We start from the raw sequence: 21,717 nt of genomic DNA, 5'->3' as shown, positions 1-21,717 counted from the left end.
ACAGGGTTCCAATGTTCATGCGTCTACTCAGATTGCTGGCGGGATTGTCAGAGAAGGGGCTTTAATTTTTTTTCTTTCTCTCGTTCTTTTTTTCCATGCAATCTCTTGCCTTCAGAAAACCATTAATGCCTATTCAACATCAACATCAAGGCAGGCCTTTGATGTGTATTCTGGCAGCAGACCCTTCTCTTTCTCCTCTTGCTGCCTGCTGCTCCCTCTCTCTCTCTCTCTTTATCCCTTCCTCGCTCCCTTCTTTCACTCTTTATGGTTACTGTACAATCAAAATATTAAACGGATTGCCGACAAATTATTTTACCTGGCAATTAAATATGTAAACGGAGTAGGTGCGGTATGAGAAGGCGATTAAAAAGCCCAAAGGCTCACCAGTACAATAGTACTCCCTCGTCTGCCTCGCGAGCTAGCGTAGCCCGTGGAGCGAGTGGTGCCGCTTTTAACAGTCTCACACAGGCATGTTTACAATAGCCTCAACCATGCTAAATGCCAATTACCACAACACAAGGGGAAATTAATGGCACAGTTAGCACACTGTTTAGATAGAGAGAGAGAGAGGGAGAGAGAGAGGGGGAGAGAGAGAGGGAGAGAGAGAGAGAGGGAGAGAGAGAGAGGGAGGAAAGCGAACGCTGCCAACGGAATCAATGTTAAACCAAGTCTCATTCATTTCTCTCGTCTTACGAAGGTGAAAGAACACAAATTACGAGGAAACTTTTCAAAGGGTCTCAACATGAAAGTCAATGGAAGTTCTCCGTCATTATTAATAAATGAAAACCTTTGGACTACAAAGCGTCTGTATGGAGTTGTCCAAGGACTCTAAACTTCACCAGTGAGATGAGATGGGAGATGGGAGATGGGGGAAGGTCTGGGGCCTGTTGTAGAGAGAGGGGAATGCAACAGTCATTGTCCATCTATCAACACCTTTGTGGGGAAAAATGCCAGCAATTTAGGTTTCCCTTCAAAGCTAGAGCCCAGAGAGGCTATAAATATAGAGCTAGGAGCAGGGAAGGGGACAGGGGTGGAGGAGAGGGTACAAGGGTGCGGGGTGAAGGGTTCCATCTGCCCCCTTTAAACTTGCAGTTCAACAGAACCATAGACAGTTTTTCCTGTAGTCTGTGCTGAATCCTAAATGGCACTCTATTTCCTTTATAGTGCACTACTTTTTACCAGGACCCATAGAGCTCTGGTCAGAAGTAGTGCACTATATAGGGAATAGGGTGCCAATTTAATGCAACCTTTGCCTGTGTGTCTATACAGTTAAAGACGGATTCAAGAAAAAGACCAGATCTGTAGATAGAATAGAAACTCACTCATTAATGTGTGTTACCAGGCACATTTGTTTGAGGAAATGAAAAATAGATTTTCATGTCAGTAAGGCTATTTTAAGTGATTTCAAATTCAGCTCAATTGAGTCAGTGCGCCTTGGCTTGGACAACGTCTTTCTGATTCGCTAATGTAGCAGGACTGCGGTGACTGAATTAATTCTGTAGGGTATTTAATCATTTCCTGCAAATAAAAGCCAGATAATTGACGCAAATATGGCTGAGCCGTCTCGTTGGGATCTGGGGTACTTCATTAAATGTTTGTGTTGACTGCAGGAGGGAAAGCAGTTCTCCCAGTTCTGCTCTCTAGGCTACCAATTAGCCCAATGGCCCCATTTTGATCACTAATGTCTCCCATTAGGCCACAGTGGAGACTACAGAGTGTACCTGGGTCCTGTTCAGGAAGCAGGACATTTTTTATTTTCAACAGGCATGTACGACCTGATCTTGTCCAATGAGCGCACAGATTTGTGTTTATCGTTGCAAGAGGTTCCGCCCTATTGAACATGACCCAGGTCTGCGAAGAAGGCTAAACACCACAGTACAAAAGGGATAGCTACCCATTGGTCAAAAATGGGTTAAATTACATTTTTTCCACGTAATTTTAACCCCAAAAATCTGTGAAAACGAATTGGATTTGCTAAAAGTCATATTTTTTTCACCCAACTTTTAATCCCATTTTTTGTTGATTTCACATTGAATTCACATTAGTTGACAACTCAACCGAACGTAAATAAAAACTAGATGTTGAACTGAAGTCTGTGCCCAGTGGGTAGGGTTCCCCTGGGGGTTTCTCCCTGTGAGGTGTCAGCTGCCATGGCGATTTGCCATTCCTCTCCTCTAATGCAGAGAATTGGAAAATAAAGGAGAAGAGTCCATGGGGATCTCACAAAAGGCAACTGTTGCCTTGTAACTAGAGGGGACTTAGGGATTGAACACAGGATCTGTCCAAAATGGCACCCTTTTCTCTATTATAGTGCACTATTTTTGACCAGAGCCCCATAGGCTTTGGTCAAAAGTAGTGCACTATATAGGGCATAGGATACCATTTAGGGCTCAAACACAGTTTATTTCTACCCTGACATCTGTCTTAGCCTGGCATCCAAACTGCAGTTTGTACATTTCACTGAAACGTAGAAAAAACGGCTTGTATGCCAGGCTACTGTTGAATCCCAAATGGCACCCTATTCCCTATGTAGAATCTATGGACTCTGGTCAAAAGTAGTGCACTATATAAGGAATTGGCCACCATTTGGGACACAGCGCTACATCTGTCAACCCCATGGGCCATGAGTATGCGATGCCCACTTCCGTTAGTATTGAGCCCCTTCAGCTTACAGTCATCATTCTGCAGCTGTCTTGTACAAACTTTTTGGAACATGCAGATTCCAATCCTGCATAGAACTACAGAATCCTCACTTGAATGATGTGTTCAATTGGAGTGATCTGAAGAAGGTAGAAAAGTCATCTTGTGTCTGGAATGTTTCTCCAAAGAGGAGAGTTTTGTTGTTAATGTCATATGCATTATCACGTAATCAAGAGTTCCCGTTCCCGTTTGCAATTGAATAACAGAAATGAGCAGACAACAAAAGCTTTCATTTGAAAAATATAAAACTTTAATAAAAGGCTACATCTCTTAATAATTACAATAATTATAGGTCCAGGTAAATCTTGAAATGAAACTCTGTATATAATGTATAATTTACAGTTTAGATACAACAAAAACAAACAAAAAAACATGGCGTAAATACAAATAGCATGATTACATGATATTATTAAATGCATAAAAAAATATTTTCAACATAAGACCCTTCTGAAAACCAAGGGAATAATTATTAACACCCTGAATCAGGGCAGTACATGGTATGGCATCCATGTAGGCACAGGTGCTGTACTCATAAAAACACTAGCCATTGTGTTTGTGTCCTTTTATCCATACTTCAAAAAAAATGCATAATTACAAATGTATACAGGAGCTCCGTCGTTTAAGATGTTCTCCTCACAACATTCAAAAAGCTATTGGAGCAACATTTCTCAAACGCTTTTTTTCCTTTGCTAATAAATATGGATCGGAAGCCATTTTGAAACGTGGCGATATTAAGCCAGCGCTTCCTGGAGAGGTGGTTATTTCAATAGAAGCGGAGACAAGGTTATTTTGGTGTGCTCGCTGTAAACACTTTCTTTCTCCAGGTCCTCTCTGTTCACCTAATCCTAATTCATGTTTCTTTCTCGTCTTTCTTTCTTTCTCGTCTTTCTTTCTTTCTCGTCTTTCCCTGTGTGGTGCCTGGTCCACAAACAAAGGCACAACAACTAAAAAGGAGAGAGCTCGGTGCTGGAGTGAGAGAAAAGCAACTACTCTTACTCTGGCTTAGAAACGGAAGAGAACACACATCAGCAGCAGCATATATATTAAGACTGGGTTGTTGGTTGGTTTACTACGACAGTGGAAGGTTCAGTCTCAGCAGACCCCTGGTATAGTGAGGTTGGACAGGAGTAAAGGGGGGGGGGGGGGGGGGGGGAGTGGGGTGGGGGGCACTAGGCTAGTGTCATGACCTTCGTGACGTTACAAGGTAAATACATTTTTTAAAATCACCACAGTATTCTCCCAATACTCGAAGCAGCTTGTCCATCAACTGGACATGGGGGGGGGGGGGGGGGGGGGGGTAGACAAGTTGAAGGTGAGGGAGAGGACATTTTTTTTAAAATAAATACTCAAACTTTCAACTCATGACAAAAACGCATCAATATAATATAATACATGTATATATACACATATTTGCATGTATGTATATGCACACGTACAGAAGTTTAATTTTGTAACAACGTTTGCACAACGTTAGCACAATGTTATAAGAGCAGGTGGCGGCACTCGCAGGGCTTCTGGTGCTGTAGCCAGTCCACTGCAGGTGATCAGGGAGCAACGTTCTCACAACGTTACCATTATTTAAATCGCAACGTTAGTCTCTCGTAATGGACAAACAGTCATCTGCATCTTCAGTGGTTAAATTCAGGGAGCCTACAGGCCTCCAGTCGCCGTCTCTCTCTCTGTCTGTAGTGTCATTCCCTTGTGTTTCTAAGGCTGATTGGTTTAGAAAGTCAGGGGGGCGGGGCCTCTTCTGGGTTCGGCATACTTCATTGGCTCGTGTTCCTTCAATCACACTCCTCGTGCTGGATATATTAACTCTTATTTAGCTTAATAGTAGAAAAGAATGTCTAGAGCGTTTCCCCCCAATCAAGTCAATCACTCCGGTTCCTCGCGACAGTCTGTGCCCTGGAGGTTGGGTATTTGGTTGATGGGTAAGGTAGGGTGGGTAAAGGTGGGCATAAGGGCGGCATCAGTCCATCCTCTCCACCTTACCCAGGACCTTGCCCTCGTACATGGGCAGGAGGGCGCCGTCCTCCCATACCTCCTCGAACACGGCCCCGCACTCAAACTCATCGCTGGCCTTCTTGAAGTAGTACCTGGAGAGAAATGAGAGAGAGAGGGGCATGGTCAGAAAAGGTGTTTTGAGAATACAAAACAAAACTAGCATGGTATTTTCCTCTTTAACTTAACACTATGGACGAGTGAGTGCTAAAAATAGTATTTTGTACCATGAAAACAGTTTCTCGGCACCTACACAACCAACTCCACACACACAATGACTCAAACCCGTAACCAAACTGCCTTAGGTCACACAGTTCAGCGCCATCCCTCTCACTTCAAAGAACAAAGCTTGACTGCATTACGCACCACCAACACCACTGACAAACAGAACTCAACCAAACCTGGCAACCCCAACCACTCCAAATAGTTTGGGTTGCCAGGTTTGGTTTGAACTCTGTCAGTGATCATTTCAAGGAATTAGCAGCAGCAACAGAGACTAAAAAGAGAGAGAGAGGGAGCTAAAGGAACTTGACTGCTGGCCATTGTACAGATGCCTATCTGTCCTGGAAGGTCTCATTAAAGTTGAAGGGCTAATTAGGACCTGTCTTAAGGCCCCCCCTCCCTCTCCTGTCTTAAGGCCCCCCCTCCCTCTCCTAGCACTGAGCTCCCCTTGTCTAGCTTGGCCTTTTAATTGTGCCCCACTGTCAAATTAAGGGCCTTCCTTTCACTAGGGCTGACATTTCAGGTGCCTGAGAGTCTGCCTGTCACCGCACGCCCCACACACACCTACTAAACACACTGCTAGAGACAACTATGGAGACACACACAGAGAGAAAGACACAGAGAGAAAGAGACAGAGACAGGCAATGAAACACACACGCACAGACAGAAACTCTGGGCAGCTTTCCGATCACCAGCAGAGAACAGAGGGAGAGCGAGAGAGAGGAGCAGGCCTCTCTCCCGGACCACCTCCGTGGGTGTGATAGATTGGACGCAGGCCGGGCCCGAAGGCCAATACCCCGCGAGGAGGAGGACACCAATCCAGACAGTCTCCTGGAGGTCAAGGAGTCACCTCACCAAACACCCCCCCCCCCCCAAAGATCCCAAGGGTTGACTTAGCTCAGTCTACGAAGTCTACTGCCTAGAGTTTCTAATGATTTCTTCTCCCCTTTAAACGGCAGTGATGACCAGCGGGGGAGATTTAATGATAAGCTTTGTAATGGAAAATGCATCATTTTACCCATGTATGCCTGGGCCCAGGAATTCCGAAACTTTTTTATGAGCGACGCCGACCTACAAGTCATACAAACAACACGTGTAGCGTGTAAAAAAAAAACATGTTTCTCCCCCCCTCCACTTCTTCATCGTGTTTTTTTAAAATCGTACTTAAGCGCGAGCGGACAGGGTTGGCAAACGGCGGGGTAAATGGTGAGGGAGGGTTGAGAAAGCGCTGTACAGCTGCTCTGATCAAGGTTTGTGTGTCGTAAATACTCCCGACTGGGATTTTTGGGGTGTGGATGGTTGGGTGTTGCTCTGGTTATTGGCATGATGCATTTTCAACACGGTTGACGGTTCTAGTGAAGGGCCTCAAACCTTTCTGGAAGCCTGAACACTGAAACTACTGATTTCTAACACGGATACTGAAACTAATAAAGGCCCAGGCCTTAGCCAAGTGCATCTTCGCGGCATAAATCAAATCCAAATAGATGCTCGTGTCTCTTGCCATTTAAACCACAACCCTACGCTTCGTTTCAAAGAGAGAATGGGGGAGAAAGAGAGGGAGAGAAAAGGGAAGACGGAGAATGGGGAGGGAGAGAAAAGGAGTCTTTCCATTGGATCATGGTATATATGGCAAAAGATTTCTCTCTGTGCAACATCTGGCACCGATATCGTCTGGCAGCTTGGCCGAGTACTGTTCTCCTGCCATGTTGAAATGAACCAACTCCACACATTCGGAACCATTAGAGCCATCGGCTTCAAAAATCGCCCTTTCCCGGAAGAGTTACGGTATAGTGGGGGTGGGTTTAGCTCGGACTAACAAGCAGATGTGGATGGGGGTTTAGAATCGAGGTACGGATGTCTCGGAATACTTTGTCTCTTCGGGTGTGCTACAACCTATACATATGAAGGTCATAAAATACTCTACTGTAGAGTCCCCTTTAGGTTCCTTGAATGTGAAATTGTGCAAAACGATTCAGTCCCTCTCTAATTCTTAACTTTATGAAGTCGTAGCCACTTTCAAACGACTACTAAACAAAACACCAGTCATTTTGACAACTCATGCAACCCTTTAAAAAAAAAAAAAAGAAGTTAAATCAACATATAACTGAATCTAAGAAGGAAAAAGGTGCCCGTGATTCTGCCTGATTCAAATCCTTGGGAGGATTTTGGGGGCCTCGCAGTGACGTGTTGAGTCTTTGTGCACAAAATAAAAGGCCTGGACTTCAAAGCCATCCTTATTAAGACTGCCTTACTATGGAAATCAATAGCAGATGTGAACCAAATATCCCTCCAGTAAATTCCCCCCCTTTCCTCTCTGTGTAGTGGATCGACCCATCCCTCCTCTCGCTCAGCCAGAGTTCTACCCTTCCTTCTCACTACTCCACATACAAAAGCTGAGAGCCCCAGCTTTTCACACACAAACACACATGTACATAGACAAACACACACACACACACATTCAAATCGCGAAGAGAAAAAAGTGTGTCTTGCTCTTCAGCGGGAAAAGTGTGTGTTGCGCAATGAAATGTGTGTTTGAACGGGGCGTGTTTACCTATAGTTGTACATTAAAGGTGTGCTGTGCGTGCTCGTCTAGGTGTTTTACCTGTAATTGCCTTTTTTGCTAAGCTGCTCCTTGAAGTGTCCCAGGGTGAGACTGTGTGTCTTCATCATGCTGCGGTAGGGGATCTCCTCACCACAGAAGAAGTAGGTGACCACCGGGTCACAGCCAGACACGCTCACGCCGCTGATCGACTTCTTTGGCTCTTTCCACCTGGAAATAGAGAGACGAACAAACACTTTAGATAAATAAAGCATAACCCCATCCCATAGCTAAAACTAAACATTTACATTTGACTAATAAGCGCAGACATTCTTATCCAGAGCGACAAACACTTAACAACGGCAGTGTGTAACTGTTGGTTGGGAAGTTAGGCAGAACTGAATAAGCTGAATTTAGTGAGGATTAGCTCAGGTACGGTGAACCTGACCCGATTACAGGTGTGTGTATGTGCGTTTCATCCCACACACACACACACACACACACACACACACACACACACACACACACACACACACACACACACACACACACACACCCACACACACACACTTCCTCGTTCACTTCCAGGGGCCTTTTCGAGGTCCTATACTTCAGACGCGGGCACCTGCTAGCCTTAGACAGCTGGCCCGCTGAAGGTCAGCCAATTAAATCTCATAAAGACCCTGGCAGTCAGGTGGCTACGGCCCTAACATCAAACACAACCAAGCTGCCCTACACACACACAGATACAGATGTACACACACCAACACACACACAGGGCCAAGGTAGCGAAGAGAGGGCCAAAATAACAACCAGGGGTTGTTAACTTCCACGTGTACGTCTGTGTATCCGCTGGTGTATGTGTGTGAGTGTGTGTGTGTGTGTGTGCGTGAGGACTGAGTCAGACTACACCCATCATGTCAAATCTTAAATGATTAAAAGCGAGGGAGAAAAGAGGACTTCAAAAAGGGAGACATGCTGACTCACACTATCCCTATTGAGGGGAAATCAGAGAGGGAAAGAGAGGCAGCGAGAGCAAAGGGAGAGAGGGAGGGAGATGAACGCACTCGTCTGTTTGAAGTGCGGGGCTGGACAGAGGTGGGTTTCCACTGGGGAAAGGCACAGGGTGACTCCGGTCTCTTTGAAGGCTGGCCGTTGAATGCCTGTCAGTCACATAGAAAGACAAAGATACAACAGAATGAGATTGATGGCATCAGTATTCACGACACAGATGGAGAAAACACTGGAAAACAGGTGTAGGCTTCAACAGACGCCTGAAGTCAAACATTTTCAGAAAATCCCTCACTTAATTTGGATAGAGTCATTTGGCTCATTGTAAATGACTATACATCGCAAGCTAGGACAAAGAGGGGCTATATGAGTGTGTGTGTGTGTGTGCCTACCTCTGTTTGGGGGGCTTGGAGACCTCCTCTAGCCTCCTGCAGGCTTCTTCTAACTGGGCCAGAGTGTTGGGCGGGGGCAGGGGGGGCATGGCCGGGTCCTGGATGAAGGGGTGGGCCGGATGGTGACCTCCACGGAGGTGACCCCCCGTGCCGCACACGCCTCCCCAGGAAGAGTGCGTTCGGACGGGAAGCGTCTTGGGCGTGGAGGGGTCCGGGAGGTGGCTCTTCTTCAGGCCCTGAGTGCTGCCGTGAGGTTTGTTCTTGCCCTGCCTCTCGCTCTCCAGGATCCACTGCCAGACGTTCTGCGAGCGGTCCGTGGAGTCCAGGGGCAGGTGGGGCGGGGACGTGACCCCGTCGCTGCCGTTGGCCTGGCTCAGGCGTATGCCTTCGCACGGCTTCCCCGGCCGCTTGGACAAACTGCTGCAGCGGCTGGAGGGAGACAGAGAGGAGAGGGTTAACATGGGACTATTCCATGAGGAGAGGCTACATCTACAACAAGCACTAGTGATAGGAACGATACAGCTCGTCACATCGGTCTAAATGAAACTCAAGGAGGACGGTCATATCCATAAGATAAGTGCACAGTTTAAATCACTGACCCAAGTACAGCCCTAAGGTAAATGTAGTTGTATGTGATGTGTATGTGAACTGACCCCAGCACAACTCTAAAGTTAATGTAGTGTACTTGATGTGAATTGTGAACGAACCCCAGTACAGCTGATATTGTATGTGAACTGACCCGGGGATGAAGTCGGAGTAGTCGGCGCCCCCTGGGGGACAGAGGCACTGCATGCGCTGCGCCGCCTCGGCCTCGATCTGCTCCTTGCTCTTGGGGCCGGTGGCGGTGTGGTGGTGGATGTAGTGGTGGTGGATGTGCTTGGTCGACTGCCTGCTCCCAGCCAACGGGCCCTTGGTGGCCCCCGGATACGAGGGCCCCAGGAAGGGGACCACGGCGGCGGAGGGCCGGTCGGGAGAGCACGAGCGGGGCGAGTGGCGGATCACGCCGGGCGACTGGCACCCGGGCGTCTTGAGCACCCGGGATAGGTGCTCGTCTAGGATGGCCTGAGCGTCCTCGTCGGACGAGGGGGGAAGCAGGGGGTGGTGGAGCGGGACGGTGGTGGAGGGGTCGCTCTCGTCCCTCTCCTCCTCCTGCACACACACAAAGACGTAATGCTTTAAAACATGGACGCAATATAGAAGTACAGGAACAATATAACCTACTCAATTCCATAACACCACAAATATAAGCATCGCTAGCTTGCTAAACCCAACCAAATTACATTTGCGGAAAAAACGCTACTTCAAAACGCTACTTCAGTCAGTCGACAGTACTTCGACCATTCGCAGCAAACTTCACACTGCGACAATCACCAGGTACTGTATTGGCTTGTGAAGTAGCGGAGGCAAATTCTATGGCATAACTTGGTTTGACTTCCAGTTTCTTTCACCCTGGTTCTACTTGCTAACAGGCTTTGGGTGTGCTAGCTTCATCTATAATGCACAGCGAGCCCAGACTCACAAAGAGACCGGCACCACACACACTCAGCAATACGCCACTGGAGAGTTGAGCGCTAAGCGCTAACCATTTGAATAAACTTCAAGTGTGCCAAGAAACATAAGTTTGAAACTTCCTCAGAGGAAGGGACTTTAATAGAAGAAGTCGCTAAACTGCACGGCAGATCCTTAGTCAGTTAAATTCAAGACCGCACACAAAGTCTCTTTGAATCAAGGAAGAAGAGTCAGCTAGCAAGCTACAACCTTAACTTCTCACATGGCTCCTCCTAGCTACATTGTCTTTCTAGGTAGCAAAGACAGGGTTCAGGACCGGAGGGTCACCTAAACTAGGTCGCATTGGAACGTTCCAAAACTCATTGCTCAATGCAGGTGGGTTGGGGAATGAGGTGGGATGTACCAATGTAGTTTGGGAAGGGGGGGGGGGGGGGGGGTTCTTACCTCCTGGATCTGCTGTAGCCTCTCCTCCAGTGAGCTCATGGTGTCCTGCTCCCTCTTCAGTTTCTCCAGTCTGGAGATGAGCTGGGCGGCGAATGCCGAGGGCTCCACCGGCGTCATCTCCTTAGGCAGCCTGTGTGTCCTCTGTAGGGGCGAGATGGGAGAAAGGACACTTTTGAGTGTGTGTTTGAGTGTGTGAGTTAGTTGTCCCCAGTTTGCCCCCTGATTCCTCCGGAGCCCTCTCCTCTAACTCTATAGGCCTCCTTTGATGCCCTTGCCCCTGGGCTAACCCCTAGCCCGATACCCCCTCCCCATGCCCGCTGTCCTTGGCACCGCCTGCCGGTCGGTGGGGTAGCGGGATAGAGGAGGGGGGGTAGCAGTTGGCCTGGCTCCGAGGAGGAGGGCCCCCCGCCTGCGCCCTCTGTACTCCGACCAAGCCATCAGCGGAGGCAGCCTCTGAAGTCAGCACACTTCAAAGGGGCCCTTGTCAAACATCAAACACTCCAACCCTTGGGGTGGGAGGGACACGCGGCTTTAAATCTCCCCGAATAAAAGACAGATATCGACAGTCGGAGGAGGAGGCAGAGAAAAAAAAAGGAGGGGGACAATATTAAAACAAAAAGAGGAAGGAAAAAATGAGGAAGAGGATTGAGAGACGTGTGGAGTGGTAGGAGGGAGGGAGGGAGCGAAGGAGAGGAGTCAAATACCGGGGAGATCTAAGGGGGAAGTGGTAATTTATTTCCTGACTGCACGCAGGGCACCTCTGAGGTACTGTAGTCGCATTATCCTATTTTTCTCTAACTATATGTGCCGGCTTCTCTCATCTTCTTTTCTGTATTATTATTTGGCGCACTGGCTTTCTTGATTTTACTCTCTTTTTGTTGTTCCTCTCATCTCTTTGTAGAGACGATGAAGGGAAGTGAGAAGAAAGGAGCGAGAGGGGCTGCTGGCAAAGGCGCGTCAGCGCCGCGCAGAGCCCCCGCTGCCTGGGGCTGGTGCATCTTGGGAGCTCGAGCCATCTCCAAATCAGGAGGGAGACATTAAAAGGAGAGCAAGTAGGGAAGGGAGGGAGCGAGGAGAGACAGAGAAACAGACAACAAGGGCCCCTTCTACTTGGCTACAGCCCTCCCTACACAACGCAACACACCCACACACACAAAGCCTTCCCTATGCATCAAGACAGTACACAAACACATTGTGAAGGGAAGAGGACAAAACTATTTGCATTGGTTGTTTTCTGACACGGGTGCCCAATCTAACCACTCCAAGCCCCGGAGCTGTGCCATGAGGAACCAAGTATTTAGAGGCCCCTGCTTGCACATGACACTACAGGCAGTAGGGGTGGTGAGAGTCATATGGGGGCTGGGTTGGGGGTAGGGGGGCTACTGTCACAAAAGAGGAGTGTGGGGGGGGGGCTCTGTTGGAGGTTGTCAATAAAGAGGCCAGGCAACCTGGGTCCCATTCATTCATCGACCATGATCAAAGCACAGGGCTGACTAGTAAGCTGGCTGATTTAGGGAGCATCACAAGGCTCAGTTCTGTGACCCTTGACCTCTAATGATAATCAGCCTCATTATCATCACCACCACCACCATTATCAATTTAATTTTTTTTTTTTTTTAATAACATTTATAACATTCTTGACTAAGTTTTGGAGGTGAAACACAAGGAAGGAAAGCAACAGGGGTCTATAGATGACAGCTATAAATGGCAGCTGTTGAACAGGGGGGAGGGAGGGGGTGTATACGGTTGAGCAGGAGAGAAAATAAGTGATATTCAAATTCCCCCTTTCATTTACCCTGACTTTTTATAGGAAAATGAGCGGGGGAGGGGGGGGGGGGGGGGGGGGGAGAGAATATAGTATTCTATCACAACATCATAACATCATAAAAGAAGAAAAAAAAACATTTCCCAACGGGGCGAAAGGGAACCGGGTTATAAAGGGGGATTGAGAAAAGTTTGTGGAGTTTTAAAGATATAAAGACACTGTGTATGAAGACAGCAGACATCAAAAAACAGGAAGTAAACAGGAAGCGGGACTCACAGGAAAGTGGGGTAGCGAGACCAGGCCGTTGATCTTGACGCTGCGGTGCATCTCCCGCTGGATCTGCTTCTTGGTGCCCAGCTTGTATGGAGGGATCCCATCTCTGTCAGAAGGGACACAGGTAGGAAACAGGGTCAATAACACAGTCACGGGTCACTCAAAATGTCCCCTGAAGAGCCCGGGGTTAGTTAGCAAACTAGCACGCTAACCCCTACATATCTATCTCCATAGAAACATTTCAATTTTCTTGCCACCCTTTTTCTCTTTGCTTAGAACCAAGTAATACCCCCAATGTCCTAGCGAGGTGAAAGACATTAGCCTAGCGATGTGGACAGAACCCTGAGGGGAGGCTGGTCATCACTGAAGTGAACAACCCAGCACCACCCTGACCGCCACCACCCACCCCCCCCGGGTGGGCACCTCACAGCCCAAATCAAAGACCAGAGGAGCCCTTGAAGGGCCTTGAAGCCAAGGCAACAAGAACACACCGGGACAATGGGTGTACTAAACATCCCGACGCTGGGGTTTAGAAGTGTCCCACTGATAAAGTTCCCGTCAGTCCTTGTCAACACTGGAAGGGACTGGTTTTTCAAAATGGCAGCCAAGTGAGGTGCTTTCAATTCCAGCCTCAGTAACAAGGACGACCTTGAGAAAGCTGGCTAAGAGAAGAATGCTGCAACACGAGGGGATGGCGAGCTTGCTTAAAGCGGTGTAAGACGTGTAGGTTTGACAAAGAAAAATGGACATAATGTGGCTGAAAAAAACCAAGCGTCTCTGGACAGTTCATCCTTCAGGCAGTAGCAAGGCGGAAGAAAATACATATTCTTCTCTTTCTCGCCCTCCAATGTGTGCTTTTCCACTCCGCTGCCATTTAAGCCTGGCCAATTATCTTGGCCTTTTGGGTTGCTCAGAAGTGTCTGACCTTAGCCCAAACGCTAGTTTTTCCCGCTGCCTCTCTGAAATCTCACACTCATGCACATATGCACCCGCTGCCATCTTCATTTGGCAAGTGTTCCGCCAGCAAGCCTCTGATCTCGGCAACATCAAAAGGCTGGTTTGTAAGATAAGGTAATGTTTGAAGTTAGCGCAGCAGCATTCCCTAGCGTCCAAGTAAATCCAGAAATAAGATATAAGCAAAAAGTGAGAAGGAAAAAAATCTGCCCAACCCCCCCCCCCAAATCCTCATCCTCTTGTTCTTTATCTGGAAATGAGATTCAAATTTGCAGTGTGCCTTTTACCAAACTATAAAAGGACACACTAATCAAATTGTTCCCCCCAACGAGGAGTAAGAAGCTGTGGTTTTTATTACAATCGGTGAGGGGTAGAGAGAGAGAGAGAGAGAGAGAGCAGGCAGACAGGAGATTGTCAAAGGCTCAAAGAACTCTGTGCAGGGCAGGCCACTGCGAGGCGCTACACTTTGTAACATAAGATGTTTTAATAATTAACATGAAGACGTTTGCAGGAAAAAGACGTGACTGAATTCCAGTGGGATCTATTTTTTTCCACTTAATACATAATTTGGTCAAATGACTCTGGGTTTGTATGCCTCGGGGTCCTACTTACTCTGCATTAGCAGATGGAGCCTAGATAGCACTGCCAACAATGCACATTGAAGAGCGGGACACTTCCCTAACTTTTATCCTAGGATTACAAGCCATGAACCTTCAAGACACTTGGGAAAAAAAAACTCATGACAAAAAAAAGTTACAATTCACAACAAAGCAATGTACCAAACAAAAACCCAACACCTTCCAAAACACCAATCTATCCCTTTCCCTTTCTCTCTCTCGCGCTCTCTCATTCACTCTCTCCTGTTGCATTTTTAAATCAACCCCAACTCCCCTCCCCAGCGAGCCGGCCCTATGCCATGGCCGAGGCCCTTTGTGATGGTTGTGGTGGCGGTGCATATGGGCAAAGAAGAAGAAAACAGACCGTGCACTCTTTCACGGGCCCTTACTTTACGGGGATCTCCTATTCAGTTGTGCAAGTCATTTTCAAAGCAGACAGCCACCCCTCTTATCCCCCTAAGCTCCCCTCGGCTAACAATAGGCTGAAAGCGATTCAGTTAAGCCTTTTATCCGCCGTGCACTTTATTTTCTCACTCCCTTGCACGCCAAACCCTCACCGTTCCCCTGCTATTGGCTCAGAGTGCAGGAGGAGAGAGAAGGAGAGAGGGGAGTAGAAGGAAATAGGGGGGGCCGTTGGGGTTGGAGGGGTGAGGGAGGAAGGTTGGGGGGGAGATGGTGGGGGACGGGGTTGATTTTGGAGGTGCCCTAATCTGGGCAGTGGGAGTCCCTCCTGACCCTATCCTGGGGTTCAGGAATGAGTAACCTCCATGAAAGCCTCGCTGACACATGATCGCAGCAGCAGTGGCGCTGCAGCAGCAGAGAGAGCGAGAGGGCCAGTAGCAGAGCAGGAAGCCGCGCCACCGTGTGAGTAAGCTCCCTTTCATTCGCTGCCAAAATGTTTCAATGAGTTTGTCTTAAGGTCCAAATGGCTATTTCCCCTCACTCTCGCTCTCTCTCTCTCTCCCTCCCCACCCCCTCTCTCTTTCCCTTCTACTCCTTCAAAGGGAAAAAGCGATTAGATAATATGACAAAAAACAAGGCTGTTGTGGCAGAACGGTGGGTGGGATGGATACATTTCTACTTTGAGGAAGACTGAAGCAACACTCCACAACACCCCCCCCCCCCCCCCCCCCCCCCCCCTATCAAGAAGTTCTGCCTGTAACAGAATAGACATCAAAAGATTTTTCCACATAATGACTTTCACAGAATCCCCTCCCCCCCTCCCCCGAGGCCTAGAGGCACTTTATACATTAATATAATTACCTGAACTCAATCTGAAAGGATCATTAAAACCTAAACATCCCATTCCATTTCACAACACAAGCTTCCCAGATAAACTTGATATTTAGTCCAATTGTTTCCCATATATATATTTATCCATGAAAGGTATTCACTGAATGGCTAAATGAGCAAAGTCCTTTTTTGAGCTTCAGAATATATAGAAGTTCAGACATGCTTCAGAAAGGCAGGCCTGGAGTCAGCTTTGAATGTGAAATGGTTTTCAGAATGGACATGGAGTTGACACAGAGTTGACCCCCAACCCAGGTCAAAAGGTGAGAAACCCAGAGAAAACCCAGAAGGAAACGCTGAGAGAACCCTACTTACACACTACTGTCGGTCATGGACATGGAGTCGTCCGTCATGGCGTCGCTGGAGATCTCGCTGTCGTTGGCACTGGTGGCGGGGGCAAACACATAGCCCGAGTTGACAAAGTAGGGACTGGCCGGGTCTCCGCGTCTGTGTGACCTGCCAAACACAACAGCAACAGTCCTTGATACAGTCCATTTTACACTACAATACATATTCCACCATTTCATTACTGAAACCCAAGTAAAAACCTCAGTGCCATGCAGAGACTTCTATTGGTAAACCTGTATTAGCTATGTAAATGGAGTTTGTGTGTTAACTTGTGTACATGTTTTAGTAAGAGTCTTTGCTTTGGAGTAAAAGTTTGATTTGAAGTGTTTCGAGTCCGAGTTCCTACAGATTTTAATAATTAGTCACTTTCGCAAGACTTTGGGGCCTCGGGAATGTGACAACACTCTCTGAGGAGCTGTTTTTCCCTTTATTTTCTCTCTCCCTTTCATGTCCACTCCCCGTCATGCAGGCGGGGAGGTGGGGAGGGGGGTGAGGGAAGTGAGCAGCTCAGCTGTATGTGAATGGACAACAGAGCCACTTCCCCTCGCTCTCCTGCTATCTCTCTACCCTTTTGCTTGGGCAAGGCCCCTACTCCCGCACATTTCCACTCTCTGAAGCAGTGTACTCTTTTCTTGAAGTGTTTTTCTCCCCCTCCCCTTCCTCCCTCTCGCTCTGCTCTCTCTCATGTCTTCTCTCCTTAAATCCAGGCCCCTCTGTATACTCCCCTCCTCCTCCTACAACCAAGCCCCCCCCCCTCCCATCCTTCTAAAGTCTCTCTCTCCCCCTCTCTACTTTTACTCTCTCCTGCTGTGTTGCATTCCTGTTCCACTAGTGAAGGGGGTGGACAGGGAAAAAGGAGGGGAGACCTTGAGCTTGGGGGGGGGGGGGGGGGGGGGCGCGCAAAAGAGAGAGTGTGTGGGAAGGGGGAAGGAGGGCCTCTTTCTTTATGAGAATGCCTACTGCCGGGAGGATGACTAACGCCGTAGGCCCCAGCTCAAACCTGACCTTTGGAGGTTCAAGCAAAGAGTCAGGTATTTAGCGCAGCTGGGCTCTCGGTCCCCCCCCTCTCTTTTTCTTTCTTTCATTATTCCCCTGTTCCTGTCTCCCTCCGAAGCACATGCTTAGGCTCTGTCAGAGGGATTTCTCTAAAAGACGAGATAAAAGCAGTGGGTAGAAAGGACGTGGAAAAAACATCACAAGCGAAAGGGAGAACGGGGGTCTGACGCTGAACTGCGCCGGCTATGTTTTTTCACGTTATTTCGGAGGAGAGTGGCTACATTTCTGAAGGATTTTTTTTTTTTAAATATCTGAGTGCAGTTGCGAAATTAGTTCCACATGTTTCAGATGGAAATGTGTTGACCTAAACAGTTGGTGCGGGGCAGGGGAAAGAAGAGATGAGAGGGAGGGGTGGAGGCTATCCCTTTCCTTCAGCGAAACACAAGAATGTGCAGATCCCACCAGGAAGCTGAGGAGATGCCCTCATGTCAACAACCCCCGAGTCCCCCTTCAGTTCCCAACTCAACATGGCCCCTTCTGAACATCCTGTCTTCCACAGCAACACTGTCCCCCAGCCTGCTAGCTAGCTATGGCATGTAGAGATATCATGCCATAGGAACTAATTCTCCTGACAGTCAACTAATACTCCTGACATAACCCACTGCAAAACTCTGGTCAAATTATCTGGCACACTATTTTGGCATGAAAGACGAATATGAATTAGAGAAAATACTAGTAATTTAAAACTCGTCATGAAACTATCATACACTTTTCTCGTCAACAAACATTTCTTCCCAGCGTTACTATTTTGTTTAAGAGGGAAAATGTGTTTCCTTGAAAACTGCCCCTTTTTCAAATCCCTCTTTTCCTATGGACACCGAAAAGAACAAGATACCCTCTAACCACTCTGTGGTAATTGTGTCCAGATGTTGTTTTATTGTATGGACATACTAAGGGAACAGTTCGGTGAAAAACATTGGAATGGCTCTCTTTGATGCAACCTCGTGCATAAAATCCACACTTTCACAATGTTCCTGACTTGAAGAGCTTGCAGCTGTTGGACAATATGTGGGACGAGATCTTAAGAAACAAACCCAAAATGCTTTCCAGAAACACTATCTTTGATCTCGGACCAAGAGGCCAATATCTCTTCTGGGCATTACTCACTTTCTCTCTGTGTGTTACATTGTAATAATAGGACTACTTAATAATAGGCTGAACATTTTTGAAATATTGCATAACTTCACAATGGCATCACTCGTTTCATGTACTAGTTGCAACAGCCAGGCAGGATTGGTGTCTGAATTCTTGCCTCTAACTACTGGAGGAGCGATTTCAAAGCACAGGAAACTTGAGCAAGCCAACAAAGGGCTGACTGCAATACACCATTTACTTTACAGGAAAGACCAGATCTGTTGATGTTTTGCACCCCCTAACTGCAGGGCAGAGGGAACAAACATACATTTTTCCACTTTCATATTTTTTTTCGGTCCATCAAGCAGCTTTTATCTCAATGGAATTTGAGGGAAAAACGTTGTATTGACATGGCTGGGCAAATAACTAGTTCAAATACATATTTGCTCTTTGCATGATAATAACTGGATTATATGCAAATGATATGATATTATCTAATCAGACAACATGCCCAAGAACTAATTAATTTACTAATACTATACGCTTAAGTAACCTTAGGATCTCTATTCAACATAAGCATATTGATAAACAGTCATAATAAATAACGATCAATTAAATGACTCAAAAGACTGTAAACATAATCAATTCAATGAAGGCATTCTCTTACCTGTACCCATTCTCCAGCACTTCCGCCGCAGTCCGAATGGAAGCAGTGGCCCGTAGCGCATTAGCAGATAGTCCAACCACAGAGGCTAACGTTTTCTCCTTCAAGTCACAACTCCACTCCTCTTCCTCAATGAGAGGTGGCAGAAATCCGCACATCAATTTGAGGCTCCCGAGACCGCTATGGTTGGCATAAACCGTGTTCTCGCACCCCGTGTGCACATATTCAAGGTATATGTCAGAAGTTAAAAACATCTGGTACGCATTCTCCTCCATGGTTGACTGAATTTCCGTTTGTGCTTGGTCAAACATCGCAGAGTCTATTTGTTGCTTCTTAATACTATCCCTTATGTAGGTTTTAGTGGCAGGTTTCAACTGCTTGGCAACAATGCTGTTGTTTTCAATGTACCGCTTGAAAATAGCTTTGGCAACTCGTAGCGTTTTGGTATCATTGAGGTCCATTTGCCTAAACCCGTTGCAGGCGAACCAAAAGTCCAAAGTGTCCACACATTTCTCGCGCTCAAGAAAGGTCCTGAACAGGTGAGCACCGTCTTGGTCACCCAGGAGAAAATGCAACGACTTGGTCCACCGGGCGAGGGGTGAATCCGGCGACGCGCTACCCTCAGGTTCCCCGAGTCCATCCTCGTTCCTCCTCGGCGTGGAGCCGGGAGACGCGACGGTGACAGCTTTAGCCTTGTTTTGGGCTCTCATTTTGGCATGTTTGCAGGGAGTATGGCATGACGCCTCTCCCTCCTCCCCCGGCACCGGGGGACGGGGAGCATCTTCTCGGAAGCTACTGCTGATATGGACCGTAAGCGCTCTGCTCATGGCTCCAGCTCCGGTTGCCGTGTGTGCCGTTGTGCCTGCTATGAGCTCCACTGTAATCCTCCTCACTCTCTGAAATCCGCGGGGGAGTTTCTCGGCTCCTTTTCACTCTGAAACAGAAAGTATTGATCTAATCAAAGCCAGATCCAGCTAACTTCAAAGGGAGACATGAAGTAAACAGTCCCTTTCAGATCCCCACCGGTTTGCAGAGAAAGAAAAATGAAAGGTTTAGTCTCATCAATCTATTTATAATCTAAATGGGGGTTTAGCAACCTATATTTACAGTCTGCATCGATTTGTCACATCAAACGACCGTTGACAAGAACAATCGTTTCACATCGCCAACATTCCTCACCAAGTACGCACCTAAAATATATTTTACGCATATCAAAGCGATCACCTGAAACAGCTTTCATTTCAAATGAATTATCAGTCTAAATGTGCTTCCGATACTGTTATCTGCATTATGCATAAGGATTGCGTTCCCACGAACCACTTGTCCTCATACATCCAGTGTTGCATATCACACAGCCAGCCATCCAAGACAGTGAAAACACATCCTATGCGCCACAATGGACTAAGGTTCCTATAATGGGGAGGACAAGAGCCCCGTACAATGATCACGATCAACAGTAGCCTATAATTCCTTAAATCATTTGCAGTTAGCCAACTACATTTCAGCTCACATGTAGGCTACAACACATAATTATGGCAGCGAACACTAGGCAACGTGTCTGAGCAACGCGATATGATTACCCTGCACAATACAATATTACTAGGCTACTAGACAAGATATATTCTTATTCGTTTTTTAAAGAAGCACTTTACGTCATCTTCAAGAATGTCACAAGTAAAACTGTCATTATTGTGCCAAATGTGCCATAAGCCCACGCGCCGCTAAACTATTTTGCGCAATCAAAACAACGTACATTGTATCATTTCTACTAGCACTTAGTCTGTTTACAAGATTTGCATAAACAATCGATGTGTCCCAACTACTCATAAATAACATCGTGAAAAGAAAACAGCTCGCGAAGTGTATATAACATGGGGTAGGCTACATCACATACCATTGTAAAACGAAACCCGAATCCAGCAGAAAGTGAAGAAAAAACTATTCCCATTTGCTTATGCTCCGTCCTCTTTAGTGGTATATATCCAACAAAAAGTCCGATGGAAGTGATGGTAATCCGACAGTGGACTAGATTTACTTAGCCACATGTGTCCTTGATGCAATAGGGATAGTCTAATGTACCCTGTCCCATTCAACAACTGACCCCAAAGTACGCAGGCACTGCTTCTATGTAGATCAGAGGGGGTGTCGACATTTCGAGGAGGCGGGAGAGGGGGACCTTGCCGAATACATCCCACTTTTCCCCTTCTTTTAGACCTATGATAAACTACAGCAACCAATATTAGTCTCTTCTACAGCCTTCACAATCACGAAAACATTGATCCTCGATCTCAGAGTTGCCTTACTTAACCATTCTACGGTCTTTTCTCGCCCACAAACAACAAGTGTAGCATACATTTCTCAACTTCAAAGCATTGCAGCAACACATCAAAGCGACCAAGAGAGGGGGCCTTGGTTAAGGTTGCAGAACTGCATTCTTGCAACTTACCATCGATGCACACGAGTCCTTTCCCGTATGATCAGAAACGGTTCACGCAGAAAAAAAGTAACAACCCAAAAAGTATTACAATAACACTATCAGAAAGCTGGTGTTAGTCTACGCTCTGATGTTTATCTCAGAAAGAAGAGGAATATAAAATGTAACCCCGAAAAGAATGCTCGTTTCCCCTTCCCCAGGTACTGTTTCAAGTAGTCATAGCAAGCTGCAGATCTCCTCTAGGCTATTTCAAAACGAACGGGCTGAGGGTTTAACAGTGGACATCAAAGTAAAGAACCGCCGGCCTGGTCCCGGAAGATACATAAAAACATCTAAACATATTTCCGATATCAAAAAACATAGAAGCAAATAAAATTCACTGAATTACATCGCCACACGCTTCAGCCAATATATAGATCCCAAA

The 21,717-nt window shown here is 47.0% G+C and overlaps 1 protein-coding gene across 1 annotated transcript; it reads right to left on the bottom strand.

Moving 5' to 3' along the window:
- Window positions 1-3,993: 3,993 nt before the first annotated feature.
- LOC120065673 (axin-2-like) lies at window positions 3,994-21,499 on the bottom strand. Its single transcript, XM_039016743.1, has 10 exons — window positions 21,306-21,499; window positions 18,863-19,793; window positions 16,033-16,173; window positions 12,860-12,962; window positions 10,819-10,959; window positions 9,605-10,014; window positions 8,866-9,294; window positions 8,530-8,625; window positions 7,526-7,693; window positions 3,994-4,796 (listed from the first exon to the last, which is right to left on the bottom strand). Exons 2-10 carry the CDS (start codon window positions 19,684-19,686, stop codon window positions 4,670-4,672), a joined length of 2,439 nt encoding a protein of 812 aa, XP_038872671.1. The 5' UTR covers window positions 19,687-19,793; window positions 21,306-21,499; the 3' UTR covers window positions 3,994-4,669.
- Window positions 21,500-21,717: the final 218 nt, after the last annotated feature.

The sequence above is a fragment of the Salvelinus namaycush genome, chromosome 2 (assembly GCF_016432855.1).
Source record: "Salvelinus namaycush isolate Seneca chromosome 2, SaNama_1.0, whole genome shotgun sequence".
Taxonomy (NCBI): Eukaryota; Metazoa; Chordata; class Actinopteri; order Salmoniformes; family Salmonidae; genus Salvelinus; species Salvelinus namaycush.
The sequence above is the reverse complement of the archived record's forward strand: the minus strand, read 5'-3'. Positions and strand labels throughout refer to the sequence as shown.